Genomic DNA, 16,768 nt, shown 5'->3' on the forward strand with positions numbered 1-16,768 from the left:
GCAGGCCAGTGTTTGTGTAGTGATAAAGCTCTATGCATGATAACCTGGGGGTGGGGGGAGGAAAGGAAGCAAAGATGTACTTCACCCAAGTTACCACAGGGTGTCCCCCCCTTCCCTGTATTGTAGCAGTGCTAGCAAAAAGCAGCAGAAAGCTAGAATGAGTAATAATGCATCTTTAGAAACTATCTACAATTCTGGTATATCAGATCTTTTGAGCCACAAGTGATGCTGTGACAATAGATACAAGAATCTCACGAACTACATAGTGTGCATTTGTTGTTGTTTTAAATAATGCAGGTCTTGTTTACATTTACTCTGTGTTCATGACTTCCTTTTTCTGCATAAATATTACTTACTTTCTGTGGGTATACCAATATCTCCCTTCCATTGGGACATCCCATACAGTACATTCCATGCCATTGGGACATTCCATACCCCCTTGCAGACAGTAGGATGGATGGCACTGGGCTTGCAAGGCCACTCTATCCCCCTCTGCCCCCAGGGGGACCGCAGTAATGACTATAAATTCTAGAACTATTGGCCCTGCCCATTTCATACTGGTTCCCTTGCAATGCTTCAAATTATGGCTGAATCTTCTTCAAGCAATAATCAAACCAGGTTTGTAATAAACAGTCACATTCAAATATTTAAGCAAACATGACTTTTGTTTATTAATAATAATAATAATAATAATAATAATAATTATTATTATTATTATTATTATTATTTTATATTATAAATATATTTATTATATTATTATTTATTTACACAGTCAGATAGGTGTTATTGACTGGTTTATTTTATCCAGACATCGAGTCCTTCCCAAGGACCTGGGATGGCTGAATTTTATCATCAATGCTGTTGCTGTTATTATAGATATCGTTGCAGAATATAGGCTGTTCCCAGTAAAGTTGCTTTTTGTAACTGGCTGATGGTGATTTCTGTGGCCCCTATGGTGTTGAGGTGCTTTTCAAGGTCTTTTGGAACTGCACCCAGGGCGCCAATTACCACTGGGATTATTTTGGTCTTTTTCTGCCACAGGGAGAACTGGATCCAGGAGCATTCCCCAAGCTACAGACTTGGAGTGCAACCCAAACCCAAACAGGCTGTACACCGTATCCCAGATCAGATAATTCCTCCCACAATAATCAACAGTAGTTCCATCTGGTCTAGTTAAAGTTTCAGTATATTCACCCACCTCCAGTCCATCATTGTTAACATCCCTAGGATTTAGAGCTGAGTATCACTGGTATGCTGGTGATACCTAAATCCATATCTGGATGGCTTCACTCAGTGGTTTCATATAAATGTTGAACATTATGGGCAATAAGAGGAATTATTGTGGTACCCCATAAACTGTTGGCCATGAGGTGGAGCCTTCTGAGATCTATCCTCCAGGAAAGACTCACTGAACTATCTGAAAATAGACCTTACCAGGCCTATATCAGCAAAGCATTCAGAAGGATACTATCATTGATTGCACCAAAAGCTGCTGAGGGGTCCAAGAAAATTCATTGGGTCACATTCCTACTGTCCACCTCCCAGGACAGATCACCCACTAAGGCAGTTTTAGTCCTGAAACAAGCCTAGAAACTGAATGAAATTGATCTAGATAATTGGTCTCCTCCAGGAAAATGTGGTTTCACTTACAGATGTGTATGAACCAAGGTCCAAATCGAACCTTGTCCAAACCAGTCTGGCACCGAACCACATCCCTAATTTAATTCAGCTGTCATATACTAGTGGGAATGTGTTCTGAGAGGGGCTGGGCCAAGACATTTTGGTGCTCAGAGCCAAAGACTTAGATGGCAGCCCTTCCCACACTAATTAAAATGGAACACAGTCTACTAGAGTTCAAGTTGTGCCCAAACCCCACTGAAAACTCAGATCTTCTTCCCAATCTGCTGTCCTGATTGGGCTCCAAATCCATCACCATCTGTGAGGAGCCTTGGGATCCTGAGGCCATTTAAAGTCCAAAGCTCCATCTCTTTATGCTTTGTTCAGCCATTCATCTTTTCAGATTTAAGGCTGGACAAAGAGCTGAAATTACAGGCCTCACATTGCTTAGAAAAAGACATTTCCAGTCATCCTGCTCTAGAGTCCTCTCACCACTCAAGTGTTAATCAGTGCAGACACAAAGAGAGTCCCAAGTGTTTAAAGTTAAAGTTTATTTTGTAATTCTTTGTAGGAATATCAATAAAAGACGTCAAATGTATCTATATCTGTACATATACAAGAAACTGTCCAAAAATATTCACAGAACAAAAATAAATCTTCTTTAGAACAAATCCAGACAATGAAATGCAGAAGTGGATCCTGAAGACCCCAAAGAGACCAGCACTACTGGCATAAAAATACAGGTTGTAGGGAGGGGGTGGGGAGAAGGAAACAAGGTAATGTGTTAAGGGGTAAACCTTACTGAAATAAATTATCCAAAGCTAGCATTGCAAAAAAGAGTCCTGTAAGATAACATTCTTATTAAGGCCCCGAAGACAGCAGATCTATTTTACAGGTACAGTTCCTAGAAGAAGAAGAAGAAGATCTCACCAACATGTGCTCCCCCCCCCCCCGCTTCTCTCATGGGAGCTAAGCTAATGAAAGGACAGAGATTTCTCTATACCAAGATCAATGCAATTAGGAAACAAGCAAGTGTGTTTTGGGGCCATGGTTAGTCTCATTGCAAAGCTGCTGAGGTGGAAACCAAGAGCTTTGCATTTCTGGAAGCACATCACTCTCTTCATGATGGGGGTAGTGGCGATGTGTGGGAGCCTCAAAGAGCAAAGCATTTCTGCAACTCAGTCCACCCTCCCTTAGAGATGTCACATTGGTAGAGATATCTACATCCTCTCCCATTTAGAGACTTTACAGGAAACTGGAGGGAAATGGCGGAGGGCTACAGGGAAAAATGGAAGACGGGGATGCTGCAACTGTAATTGTTGTGTCTCCTCCCACTATGCTGCTGCCACGACTCATCCACATGAGCCTTGTCTCTGCCTGCTGGGTTTCCCTTCAAAGTACAATGGATAGGTAAGCAATGTCCCACCGAAGGAGCAGGCTGCTAGCCCCTGGACTGATCTCTTGACAAAATAAGACAAGATTAAAATATATTATCTAAGCTAAACATCTTATGGATGGGTAAGACTGCGAGAATAAGAATGAACAGATCGCCTACATTTCTGTTCTCTCTTTTTTGCCAACCATGGTTGTAAAAACAATGCAGTAGAAGTTATGGATTTAATTCAATCCTCAGAACATCAGTTTATTTGAAATCATGAGGTCCCAAAGGGCAAAGAAGAGCATAAAGCAGCATTAGGCATGAAGAGGAGGATTGGCAGTCTCAAATGTTATAAAATACTAGCCTGCTGCCATTTTGACTGAAGTGCCAGTGGTGGGAAATGAAGGGTATTTATCTCATTTGGCCGATAGGACAGTAAGGTCCTACTTTGCCCTTAAAAGGGTAATGGGTCCTACTTTACCCTTAAAAGGGTAATGCTAGAGTAAAAAGGGTAAAATCTCAACTAAATTTATTCTAGCACATTTATTTTATAACAACCTGGGATAAATTATATAAAACATTTGCTCCTATCCCATCACCTCTCTCCTCTGTAATTCATCACAAGGGCTTTTCTGTAGCTAAAAGATTAATTTTGGTGCATGGGAAAAGACTAGGTTAGTTGACACTGTTTTATGATTTACATATTAGGAAAAGGTTTTGATATACATGATGAGCAAGTGAGATAAAATGCAAGATCAGCCTCCTTTGTTCTTTTTTCTTCTAGTGCTGACAAGTAAGGAATTTGTGGCTAAAAGTGCAAAGAAATTTCAAGGTAACGAGGGATCTGAACAAGTTTGAATGTCTATCATTAGCTTTAAATACATGTAAAGGACTTTTCTCCAAATTATTTGTTTTCTCAACATGGTGCATATGAAAATAGGATCCGCAGCCCAAAATATCAATGAAACAGTGGAATGACATCTGTAACGCAGGCCAAATGATGCATTAAATGTAGCAATAAAATAGAACAAATATAAAATTATCTTCCAGTAGTACTTGTACACCTGCAAGAATTAAAATAATGCACAGTATTGTCACTGGGAGATGCTGGATGTATCAGGCAAATGAGGCTGAATCCTTGCATATTTGCTAATTATGTAAATTGTAAGAGGCTATTGGAAGGAGAGACTAAAAGTGATCCAGGAATGAATGGGAAGAACATTTACTTATAAGATAACATCATGTGATGTAACATATCACATGCTGTTCTCTTAGGGTCAAATTAGATGTTTGGCAGCAGACTCATATCTGGGGTACTCAGCTCATCACTGAAAGACTTCAAAGTGGCAGGGTAGGAGGCATTTGGCAGCACAGAAGTGATGTGGGATGTGTAACCCATGTCCCACCTCCCCATCCATTTTCCTCTGCTATGCAGCAAACATCTACCCTGGAACTCCAGCTGGGGAAGAGTGGCTGGGATCACAAGGGTTAAGCACCCACCACTTCTCTGCGTCCAACTTCACCCTTCTCCACTGCTTTGTAGTTGTTTAGTGGTGATCTATTTAGTGGTGATTTGTTTGTTTACAAAGCATCTTATTTGGTCCTCAAGTGATTCAAGCAAACACGTTAAAAAGAAACACAAATTCTGAACTTGAGACATAAAAGAGCAAATTATACTGTGGCTTCACACATAATGGTGGCAAGTAAATACAGAATAAATGCTGATTCCTGCCGAGCATGTGCTCCTCCAACCGGTGTCATGTGAAGCTGTTGGTGGCCCGCCTTCAGTCCAACACTGTCAAGCCAACTTGACAAATGTTGGTTAGTGATATTGGGTGAAATTTGGGCTGAGCTGGATCACCAGCATTCTCCGCTTCATATGGCATGGAACAGCAACAGCAGCAGCACGCCCTTGGCAGGAACTGGCGGTTCTTCCATACTTACTTTATGTGTGAAGCTGCCTGTAGTTAGCATAAACTAACTTGTGGTTAGCAAACCAGTTTCAAACCATGGTCTGATCTCTTCCTATGTTGCCCCCCGGGAAAAAAACCCAGGGTTTGTTGACTGCTGTGCATTTGGGCATTAAAACAAATTCTGGGTTGGGCTTGCCAAACTGATTTTGCATTATATCTAACTGGGTCAGAAAGTTGGTCAGAAATTAGTTAACTAACTGAACTATAGAAAAATTTGCTGTCAAAATTATTATTCTATAAAAATTTGTAAAACAACAGGAAACACTCAGTTAGGGAATAGTGTAGGAAAGTTTGTTAATGTGTGAACTTACTGCTATTATACAGATGTGGATGAGTAAGAAAAATTATGTACATATATTTCTAGAGAACAGGCAACTGTTCTTAGTTCTGTGGAATGAAAACAAACCTGAAGAAAGGGTACAATCACAAATACTGCTTTAATGTAGGTAATTAATGGACTGAAACAACAGAAGGATTTTGTTCAATTTCTTGGGGTGCAATTTACATACTATATCACTATTCTTTAAAAATTTCCAGTAAAAGTAAAAAACAATAAATAAAAAGTCTTTCAATATTTGGAGAGGAGAATGTTTTGCAGTGGGGTGAAGCAGAACTGCCCTGGATGGTGTGCAAGGAGTTTGGGTGAATGCCTTGGGGCAGGGGGAGAAAGAGAAAGATGTTTTGAGGGATGGGGAATTATGCCAACATCATTCCCTGATGCAAGTTTAAAGGTTGGGGGAAGGGAAGCCCCTTCCCCTCTTTGTGGATCTGCCCCAATCTCCTTGAAGAATCCCACTTGAAAGCAAGAGGCTCCAGGAGAAGTGGGGATGCAGAGATGACAACCATTATGCTGTTATAAAAGGTGGCATTTCCCCAGAGCGGCTGTCACCACATACAGTCCCACTGGGGCTCACTTGCAGTGTCGTGCCTGAAGGTAAGCACTGTCCTCCCGAGCTGCAGGCTGCCCTTTCCCAAGGTCCCTCTCCACCATTTTGAATTGTGCAGCAGCACTCCCGACGGGTGGGTGCTAGTTGATGCGCCTTCTGCCTCAGATGCACACCACAGATTGTGACCAAATCCTCAGAGGAGTAGGGGGAAAGTGCACCACTTGGGAAGGCGGCCCTGGCTGCCAGCTGCAACTCTGAAAGGAAGCCCTGACAGGCCTAGTTGCACATGTGAGGGTGGCAGCATTCTCTCCCCAAGCATTTTGCTTCGAAGCATGCAGCTTTGGGGAACACCCAGGGATCTGTGGCCAGGACTGGAGAGGTGGGAGAACGGAGAAGTTGGCAGTTGTGTTGGTGGGAGGAGTTGCTGCTAGCAGCTGCTGTTTTTAAATTCACCGTTCTCCGTGATGGAAAGCTTGGTGGGGTTGGTGGGAGAGATGCCGTTGCGGGCCTGCATGCTGTAGTGTTCCTTCACTTGCGTCAGGGCACTCATCAGCCGTGTGTTGGCTGAATCCAGAGAGAGAATCCTTTTTTCCTGGAGAGAAAAAAAACCCACACAGCACAAGATTAGAGGCATCCAGCTTCACCATAGTGTGGCACGGCTTTCACAGCTTCTTTATCCACAAGGTTTGCGTCTCAAGGTGACTTTGTATTCGTTAAGCAGTTTGTTTTAGGCCAACCCAGCCTGGACAGTACTCTGCAGCAGAACAAGATGAGCCTGCCTCTTTCTGCTGTCCAGCATCTCTTCTGTGGAAGCTGCCAATTAGCTATCATTTGAAACTAATTTAGGAGTGAATCATGTCAGGACATTGAGGCAGAAGCTAGCAGGGAGCTTCCTAGAGGTTTAAAGGTTAGTTTTGGCACACAGGAAAACAGAAAAAGGCAGTAGGGGAATATGAGAGAGTGGACTTGTTCTAGCGTGTAAGCAGAGTGTGTATGAACTTGGGCCTTCAGAGAGACACTCCTGGAGAGGGCTTACAGTACACCCCTGGTAGAAGGGAAATCGTCATTGCAAACAGATGCCAGCAGTGTAAGGGTGCAGCAGCAGCAACACAGGGAGGAAAACAGCCAGAAGCTGGAAAGAATAGTGATGAGTGATGGGAAGGAGCAAGGGGGGAGAAAGTGGAAGGTCACATGAAGGGGAGGGATGTGTGATGGGGAAAATGCCATTGACAAGACACAAAAACCAAACAGGGCGCCTGGCTCCTTAGACCCATTCCAGCTCGGTTACTCCAGGACTCGAGGGCATCAAAGCACGCTCCCTTTCTGGCTGCGGTTCAGCAACTGGGGGCTTCTGTGTTGAAGGAAAATGAATGGCTAAGCACATGAACAAGAGATGTGTAAATCGTTGGGATTGTAGGCAGCTGGGGAAAACAAATCAAAGAGGCACAAGGGCCTGCTTGGGTTTGATCTTGATTTAAAACTCCACCAAAAAGACAACAGCACAAAGGACCCCTACAAGGGGCTGGGCTGGCAGGCCTTCTAGTGGAAGAAGGAGAGCTGCACTCCAGCATTTCCACCTCAATAGCCACAGATGCAGCATGCAATGGCTCTGCATGGCACAATGCAAATGGGAGGAGGAAGAGGAGAAACATGTACAGAGGGGCACAAACAGGAGAGGAGGAACAAGTTGCTTTCCTCAGGAAGCAAAGGTAGAAAGGCCCACCAAGTGCTGCTCTTGCTGCACCATCTCTGCTCATGGGGTACTGCACACTAGGCCTAAGGAAATGAAGGGAGGCAGCACAGCAGCAGTGATGTGGGGTCATTCCTCAAAGGACTACTGAGCCCCCAAAGGTGGGCTTCCCAGCACAGCCGCTGTATTGCATAGACTCAAGCAAGAAGCTTCCAGCTCTTCCTCCCAGGCAAAGTTGTCCTATATTACTCAAGATCTGCATTTCTGAGAAATGCAGTTGACTGCTTTTTTATTTCCTCTCTTCAAACAGGTTTCTACCCTAGTGTTATTTTTCTGGGGAGGAAAGGGCTGACACAGAGGTTATTGCTGATCTATGTATTCAGGCTACGTGCAAACTGGCCTTCAGTTACCAACACCTATGCTTTGCCTACTATAAGCATGTTGCTTTTACAGAGTTCTCAGTGGGTGGGTACTTTGGGATCACAAGAGCCTTTAACTGGCTAACTAACTTTCTCACAGCAGTTTGGAAAAGACTGATATTATCAGTAATCTCAGAGCTGCTTTGAACATTCCAGAGAAGCAGTGAGAAAGGAAGTATGAGCAACTTGTGCTTCCTCTCCCCACACTTCCACGTCTCCTGTGAAGGTGGACAATGCCCATAACACACCATCCGACTCTGGATGAGGCCTGAAACCAGGAGAAAGGAAGCACAAGTCCTTCTCTCTCAAGTAATTCTTCTCTTTCTGCCTTCCTGTAATGTTCAAAGGGGGTCTTGGTTGTTGACAATTATAGGGAACCATCAGTTGTTTGTCATGGTACAAACCATGTCCATAAGATGTATGTATTTCTTATAGATGGGATGCATTTTTAATGATATTGAGGTCATTCACATGACCAGGTCTGCCTGGGCTAGTACAGCCCTACCTGGGTAGACCTGGTAGTGAGAACTGCCGGGATCGGCTCTGATCCCAGTGCTCCTCCGCCAGGTAGCCTGGTTTTCTTTTACCTGGGCTAAAAATGAGGTAGGAGGGGGAATGCATGCCCTCCTGCCCCACTGCCTGGTTGTGTGGGAGCATGGGCTGCTGGCAGCCAAAGAGGCTGGGGGAAGGAGTGACACAACTTCTGGAATTTCTACAATGCACTGCGCTACTCAGGCAGTGCATTGTGGGATTCCTGGTGGATTCCATTGTGGGATTCCTGGTGGCCAGATGTCCTTCCCCCCACGTCTCTCCTGCTGTACCGCAGCAGCGATCATGTGTGAGCACAGCGTGGCAATCTGCAGTCATGTGAGGGAAGGTAGGAACGATCCTGCCTTCTCCACAGCCCTCCCTGACCCAAGGTAAAATGGTTGTGTGAATGACCTTACTGTCTCACTGCTGCAGGCAATTATGCTTCAATGAGAAAAAGGTGATACTTCCTTGGATGCGGTCTGCCTACCTACCTATGTACCATACATAAAGGATGCGAGCCTAAGATCAGCTCTGTTTCTATGTCTAATTCTGTTTCTGAATGGAGTCTTTCTCCTCCCTGTCAAGACATAGGAGTTCATTCTCAAGAAGAAGTATCTTTCCAAAATATTTATCGCAAAAACAAATGCTTTCAAAAGTAAAACTCCAAATTTTTTGACACCGACTAAAAATGCCCAACACTAGCGGTGTCACTGGAGTTGGGGATAGGGGCACTACTTTCTAGTGGTTCCGCTACTAACTCTCGGGCAGATTCCAGATGGTTGAACTTGGTGACAGTTGCTCCTCAAACAGGAGCTATTATATGGAGTCCCTCAGGGCTCCATTCTGTCACCAATGTTTTTTAATATCTACTTGAAACCGCTGGATGAGGTCATCAGGAAGTTTGGTGTTATCAGTATTCTGAAGACACCAAAATATATTTGTCATCCTCATCATCAGGAAATAGCATTCATTCCCTAAATGCCGGCCTACAGGCAGTAATGGGCTGGATGAGGGATAGCAAATTGCAACTGAATAACCCTAGTATCTCAGGTGGAGGCTATGGCCAGGAGTGCTTTCTACCAGCTTCAGCTGATTTGATAGCTGCATCCATTGCTTGAAGAGGATGACCTCAAAACAGTGGTGCATCAGCTGGTAACCTCCAGGCTTGATTATTGCAATGTGCTCTACGTGGGGCTGCCTTTGTACATACTTCAGAAACTTCAGTTAGTTAAAAGGGCAGCAACCAGACTGGTCTCTGGGGTAACCCGGAGATATGCCTGTTTTAAAACAGTTGCACTGGCTGCCAATATGCTTCCGGGCAAAATACAAAGTGCTGGTTATTACCTTTAAAGCCCTGAATGGCTTAGGTCCGAGTTATCTTAGAGAGCATCTTCTTCTGCACAATCCCCACCGCACGTTAAGGTCATCTGAGGAGGTCCGTCTCCAGTTACCACCGGTATGTCTGGTGGTGACTCAGAGGCGGGCCTTCTCTGTAGCTGCTCCTGGGCTGTGGAATGCGCTTCTGGCAGAAAGCCATAGTTTGAGTTCATTGTTGGCTTTCAGGAGAGCCGTTAACACCTATCTGTTTGGCTTGGCCGTCCAAGGTTTTTAAACTGTTTTAAATGTTTTAATTGTTAATGGTTTTATGCTGTTTTTAAATTGTTCTGTAATGATTGTTTTTAAGCAGGTTTTATGCCATTTAAAAATTGTTCTGTAATGATTCTTTTCAAAAGGATTGATCTGTGGATTTTATTTTTATTGTTGTGCACCACCCAGAGCCGTTCGAATGGGGTGGTATATAACCAATCAACCAACCAACCCAACCAATCAATCCAGAATGGGGATTCTAGAAACAAAATTTTTTGGCAGTCTGAATATATTTCAGGCTCATTTTGGCATCTGGACATTACCAGTGCGCAAAGGGGCCCAATCCTTTGGCCAGATTTAGAATCCATCCAGGGAAAACTGGATTAACTTTTGAATGTCCAGTGACTATCTTCTCAATTTGTTTATTTGTTCCCCCCACCCCACCAGATAAGTTTCAAATCACATTGAAGGAAGTCTGCCCAACATAAGATACTTCCAATGCAAACTCTTGAATAAAATGGGAAGGAGTGAAACTCCAACTGAAAAGCTCTTGCTGTTAAGATACAGCTATAGATTTCATTTTAATCTTAAGCCTCCTTTATTGGAACAGGAACAAAGGGGTGCTTGTCTCTTTTCCTATTGCTTTGGCAATGCCATGAGTGACAATACAAAATTTTAAAAGAAAGAGCTTCCTCTAGAAGGCATGAGCTTGGGCACTTGATGACACCTCCTCACTCAGAAAGCAAGCGCAGGGCAATCCAAGGATGTTCCTAAACGCATCTGGTGGAGGTGCAGGGAGTGGCAGGAGCTGGAATGTGTAGGGGGAGGAGAGTGCGCTAGGCCAGGGCAGGGCAGGGTGGTGCTCAGCTAGAGAACTGATTGGGTGTACTTGCCTGCTCGAATTATCTCATCCCCATTTAAGACCTGTAATTTAACACAGTGGAGATGTCACTTGCAATCATAAATGGAAGCTTAGTCCACACTGAAGCTCTGCTGGTTCTTGGCGTGGGGGGGTTGGTCGTGACATCCAGGTTCCACCTCCACTCCCCACTCAGCCAAGACAGACAGACTGACTGACAAACAGGGGCTCCAGGGGCAAACACAGGGTGAGAGACATCCTCCACATAGGATGAGAAAACAAAATTGTTGATGCTCCTTCTGATTTGACAAAGATTATGACTTCCTGCTTCAGATAAAGTAAGGCCCATCCACTCCTCAGAGAACCAGCAGGAACCCAACCCAAGGCCTTTGCTTTCCATGTCTCTTCTGCAATGGCTTGCCAGACACCCAAACCACCTTCAGCAGGCTCTTGGTTGCCATGGGAGAGCCCAGGTTGCTTCCATGTATTCCTGTCTCTGCTGCCATTTGGAAAATGCCCCACAAACGAATGTGTATTGGGGAGTGGTGATCAAGACCAAACAGGGGTCTTCCACCACCACCACCACCACCATGCCTTTGGGAGATGTGGCGTCAGTTTAGACACCGGCCTATAGTTCAGTCCACAGCATTGTCTACTGTTGGATTGCTCAGAACGAACCACTGGCTCTGACCAAGTTGCTGAGTAGTTACCTTATTAGCCTTGCAAATAAGTCCACAAGAATCACAAGCCCTCCTGCCTGCACACATCTTGGAGGACCAAGAGAAAAACAGACTGCTACTACTACTGAATCAGCTTCCCTGCTTGTCCACCTAGAGGTGATCTTTATTCACTACAAGTGACCAGGTAAGTGGCATTTCAGAAGCCTGAATTAACTGCAAGCATTTCTGGCTAGATCTAAGGTGAGGTAATATCAGAGCGTCTAGGAAAAGCTGTCAATAGACAAGCTCCATTTTTTTTACCCTTTTATACTGGGTGAAGCCAGGGAAAGGAGGCTGATGTTGAAAGACACTTATAAAAGGATTGCCCAGCAATAATAAATGCTAAAGTAGGAGATAATTCTATGCTCCGAGGGCAAGGGGCAGTCCCCATTAACAGCATCTCGCAGGCGCAACATACAGGAAGAGATCAAAGTGATTATGTCATGTGTGACTTAAGCCTCTTTTCTCTTGGCTGAGCAAATAAGGGCACCCAAGCGGGGATGCAAAGGACGCCAGAGCAACACTTCCAAACCCACCCCTGAGAAGGAAAACCGACAAACATACCAGTGCCCACATGCACCTCGAATCCCACCCCACCCTGTGCAAGCCAAGGCAGGTGCCCAAGGAGCACTTCCGGTAACAGGCATCATCCCAAGCCATGGCCAGCCGAAGTCACAAGCCAAAGCCCCGCTTGCACATCAGGGGGCACGCCCTAGCAGCAGCTCAGCATTGCGCTCTGACCCCGTGATGCTGTGTCGGTCAGGAGGGTGCACACTTTGACCTGACACGCTCCGGGCTGTGTGAAGCAAAAGCAAACCTGCCCCCAAAGGAGAAAACAGTCGGTGCCGTGTCCAACTGAGCTGCAGTCTTGGGCAAAAGCCAGAAGCTGTTTTAACGCTCTGCAGTTGCAGGGCAGAGCAAGGAGGGAAATGGTGGTGGCAGTATTCGTAGGCAAACACACTTTGCTCTTTACCTGTGCATCTATTATTTTTTGCTTGGTGTCAATGACTGCCTGCATCTCGGCATGGTCCTTTTTCAGCTCTTCTTCAACAGCCATTAGCCTAGGACAGAAGCAAAGAATTCAGGAAAAAGGAAGAGCCTGTGTCTCCTGGGGATCGCAGAAAACATAAATCAGCCCAGCAACTGGCTCAGGAGGAAGACCTCAAAGTGCTCTGCTCTGTCCCCCAACCAACCATTTCAGCTGGGAAAGTGCCAAACCTTTTGAGCAGCTGCTTGGCAGAAAGAGGACTGCCTGAACTCTGATCAGGCCTGCTGGTGGGGGATTGAGGGGCTGGAGAATTTCTCTTCCGAACTCCAACCCTAGTCCTGTCATCAGCCATTTGCAGGAACCTCTGTAGAGTGCTGGAACCTCCTTTGGCCTCAGGCTCCTCGTGTATAAATGGGCCAGTTCAGCCATGATGCCTGCCTGCATGTCTGATAAGGACGGAGATGTGCAGAGAGCACGCGTACACTGAGACATTGACAAATGCACGCTCGGAGCGTCCTATTATCAGGTGAGTGGGCTGTCCACCTGAACAACCCCTCTACATGTGCCCCCAGTGTTCAAACAGGTAAACAGATGAGCAGCCCTCTCATATGATAAAGCGACAGGCTGAGACCATCTCTGCTCTTGGCACCACCTCCATCCTTATTGCATGTGCCAGTGGGCAACCCGTCTGAACTGCTCAGCAGCAGCAGCGGCAGCCAGTCAGCGCCACTCTGAGTCAGTGAGCGCCTCAGTGAGGGCGGGCTGGAACCAAAATGCTGTGTGAGGTGGAGGCACCTCACATGACCCAGCATCCTGTGGCAGGTTGCACCACACCCGGTTCTCAGCTGGCTTCTGTGCATTATTAATCTATATATTTAATTCTCTTACAGCCAACTGAGAAGGGAACTGCGTGGGGATACGTCTGGATGCCTGCTAGAACTCTTGCAAGAGTTCCAACCATTGCCTTGGGAGGGAATGGCAGCCAGGGAGGCAGGCCCGGGGGAGAGGAGGAAGAAGCAGAATTGAAGGGGAATCGACAGAGTCAGGGGAAAGGAGGAAGAAAGGAGGAAACCGGACCCATTGCCTTGGGAGGGGAACAGCATCAAAGGCGGCGAGACACCAGGCATCCACCCTCAAGCCGCCTGACAGGAAGTAAAGCCGCATTGGGAGCGGCGCGGGTGGGAGATAAATAATGGCGGCGGTGAGAAAGCAGAGCAGAATGGGTTAGGGTACGGGGTGAGAGGGGAGACCGGGGCAGAAGGGGGCGGGGGAGAGAGGAGACTGGGGCAGAAGGGGTGGGGCAGGGGCAGAGTCACCACTGGGCCAACGGGTTTAAAGAACCCAGGCTGCGCCCCACGGCCCCAACAAGCCCCCCGCATCTGACATCAGACATGGGGGTGCAGGTTTAGCTCCCGAGTGGGTGCAGGTTTAGCTCCCGATTGGGGGCCATGCGGCCCCTTCAGGAATTAAACTACAACTCCTGAACGGAGCCTCAAGGCTCCGTTTGGGAGCCAGACCACGCCCCCTGCATCTGATGTCAGATGCAGGGGGCGGGGTCAGTGGGCCCACCAGTGGTCAGGCTCTGCCACTGGGCAGGGGGAGGGGGAGACTGAGGCAGAAGGGGGCAGGGGAGGCTGAGGCAGAAGGGGGCAGGGGAGGCTGAGGCAGAAGGTGGGGGGAGTGTACTGCCACACAGATGCTCTGTGCAGGTTCAGCAGCCACAGCCATGCATGGGGATGTGGCAAGGGCTATGTGTGCCAGCGGAGGAGGTGCCTGATTGGCTGGGCGCCGGTTGGCTGCTGGCAATGGCCACTGTGAGGAGGAGGTGGGGGCGGCAGCAGCAGCGGAGGTGGCAGGCCTAGCCCGGCTGCGGCGAGGAGGCTGCAGAGGGGGCGGTGGGCTCGGCTGTGGTGAGGCGGCAGCAGGCCCGGCAGAGGGGACGGCGGGCCCGGCTGCGGCGAGGCGGCCACGGTGGGCCCGGCCGCGGTGAGGTGGTGGTGGGCAGCCGCAGTGAGGAAGCAGTGGTAGAAACCGTGAACTATGACTGGGGAGTGGGTGGGAAAGCGGCCTGCCGGGGAGTTGGGGGAAAGAAGCGGGTGGGCATTGGGGAATGGAGACTGGGGTAGAATCTGGCGGGGGGGGGGGCTTGTGGGGAAGTGGAGTGTACCACTGCACAGATGTTCTGTGTGGGATCAGCTAGTTTAATTTAATTTAATTTATTTTAATTTATTCATTCATTAATTTGATTTCTACTGCCCTTCCAAAAATGGCACAGGGTGGTTTACACAGAGAAATAATAAATAAATAAGGTGGATCCCTGTCCCCAAAGGGCTAGCAATCTAAAAAGAAACACAAGATAGACACCAGCAACAGTCACTGGAGGTATTGTGCTGGGGGTGGATAGGGCCAGGTACTCTCCCTCTGCTAAATAAAGAGAATCACCACGTTAAAAGGTGCCTCTTTGCCAAGTTAGCAGAACTGTACTAATGCTGTAGTAATCCCTCAAATGGTCTCTGTACATGTGCAGAGGCCACTTGAGCAACGGGGTCAGGGCAGCCTGCCCAAAGGATGCCTGGTCAGGCGTCTCCACCCCGTAGAGCATTTTGGGTACAGGCAGCATGTAGGTTTGTCACTGTTTAAAGGCAGTGTTTCCCTGTCCTCAGTGGTCTCCCTGGAGTGGGGGTTCACCAGCCGCTATTGCCGCCCAGTGAAAGATAAATCTCCCCTTTTGGCCCCCTCCCGCTTACCTACTGATGATGCTCTTCATCTGACTGTCCTTCTCCTCCTGCTGCCTTCGCAGCCGTTCCTCACTGTCTTCCAGCCTTGCCTTGTATTCCATCAACAACTTCTGCATTTGCTGCTCCTGCACCAGGAGACGCTGCTCATACTCCTCCAGCCGTCGACTTGATACTTTCAGGCGATCTTTGAGCTTGGCTATCTCTTGCTCATACTGCAGATTGGAGGGAGGGAGGGAGGCAACCACACACATTTCTTTTTCTAACCATGAAAACTGGATATGCAGAGCCACTCACTATGGTCAACTGTAGACAGGCACCAGGTGAGAACCAATCGAGCAGTCAGTGGAATACGGTTTAGCTCCTTGTCCCCTGCCCCCATCTGCAGTAGCCTTGAAATTCCCCACCCACAACCTGACACAGCCAATGTGCCAAGACAGGAACACAGGAAGCTGCCATATACGGAGTCAGACCATTGGTCTATCTAGCTCACTACTGTCTTCACAGACTGGCAGCGGCTTCTCCAAGGTTGCAGGCAGGAGTCTCTCTCAGCCCTATCTTGGAGATGCCGCCAGGGAGGGAACTTGGAACCTTTTTGCTCCTCCCAGAGCGGCTCCATCCCCTGAGGGGAATATCTAACAGTGCTCACACATGAAGTCTCCCATTCATATGCAACCAGGGTGGACCCTGCTTAGCTAAGGGAACAAGTCATGCTTGCTACCACAAGACTTCTTTCCTCTCTGATCCCTAGCAACTTTTGGAATTAAACATTTTGTGCTATAGAATTCAAGCCCTGAGGAGGAACTAATTCTGAGAAGGCAATTTGAACAGAGCAACTGTTCAGGAATGTAGCTGTCAAAACAGTATTTTGAGGGAAGCACAGCCACCTAATGGCGCAGTGGGGAAATGACTTGAATAGTAAGCCAGAGGTTGCTGGTTTGAATCCCCGCTAGAAACACCTATATCGGGCAGCAACAATATAGGAAGATGCTGAAAGGCATCATCTCATACTACATGGGAGATGGCAATAGTAAACCTCTCCCGTATTCTACCAAAGAAAAACCACAGGGCTTTGTGGTCGCCAGGAGTCAACATCAACTCAACGGCACACTTTACTTTACCTTTAGGAAAGCAAAGTGAACAACTGGGGCCTGCAGCAGACTGTTACCTTTTCTGCGTGCTTGGCTTCATCTTGGTTTTGTTCAGCATCTTCCTCCTCCTCTTCTTCATACTGCCCATTGTTGAGGACCCAAGCGGCCGTCCTTTCCACAGGGGACATTGTAGCAGAGTCCACAGGAGACTGAATCTACAAACAAAACATGAAAGCAAGAGAGAAATCTTTGTCACCCAGAAGAAGAAAAAGCTCATCCATTGCTTAACCTCCA

General features: G+C 47.1%; 1 protein-coding gene across 9 annotated transcripts in view; it reads right to left on the reverse strand.

Moving 5' to 3' along the window:
• Positions 1–2,151: 2,151 nt before the first annotated feature.
• RASAL2 (RAS protein activator like 2) overlaps positions 2,152–16,768 on the reverse strand; it is a 358,844-nt gene continuing 344,227 nt past the window's right edge. For 7 of the 9 annotated variants that reach the window (XM_053249711.1, XM_053249709.1, XM_053249708.1 and 4 more), the window contains 5 exons: positions 16,552–16,689; positions 15,396–15,598; positions 12,634–12,721; positions 10,976–11,006; positions 2,152–6,447 (listed from right to left, as the gene is read on the reverse strand). In XM_053249711.1, the coding sequence (XP_053105686.1) occupies positions 6,305–6,447; positions 10,976–11,006; positions 12,634–12,721; positions 15,396–15,598; positions 16,552–16,689 (603 nt within the window). In that variant the 3' untranslated portion in view covers positions 2,152–6,304. The remainder of the gene's footprint in view (positions 6,448–10,975; positions 11,007–12,633; positions 12,722–15,395; positions 15,599–16,551; positions 16,690–16,768) is intronic. The other 2 variants (XM_053249710.1, XM_053249707.1) reach the window with 1 other exon arrangement.

Source organism: Hemicordylus capensis, chromosome 4 (assembly GCF_027244095.1).
Source record: "Hemicordylus capensis ecotype Gifberg chromosome 4, rHemCap1.1.pri, whole genome shotgun sequence".
Taxonomy (NCBI): Eukaryota; Metazoa; Chordata; class Lepidosauria; order Squamata; family Cordylidae; genus Hemicordylus; species Hemicordylus capensis.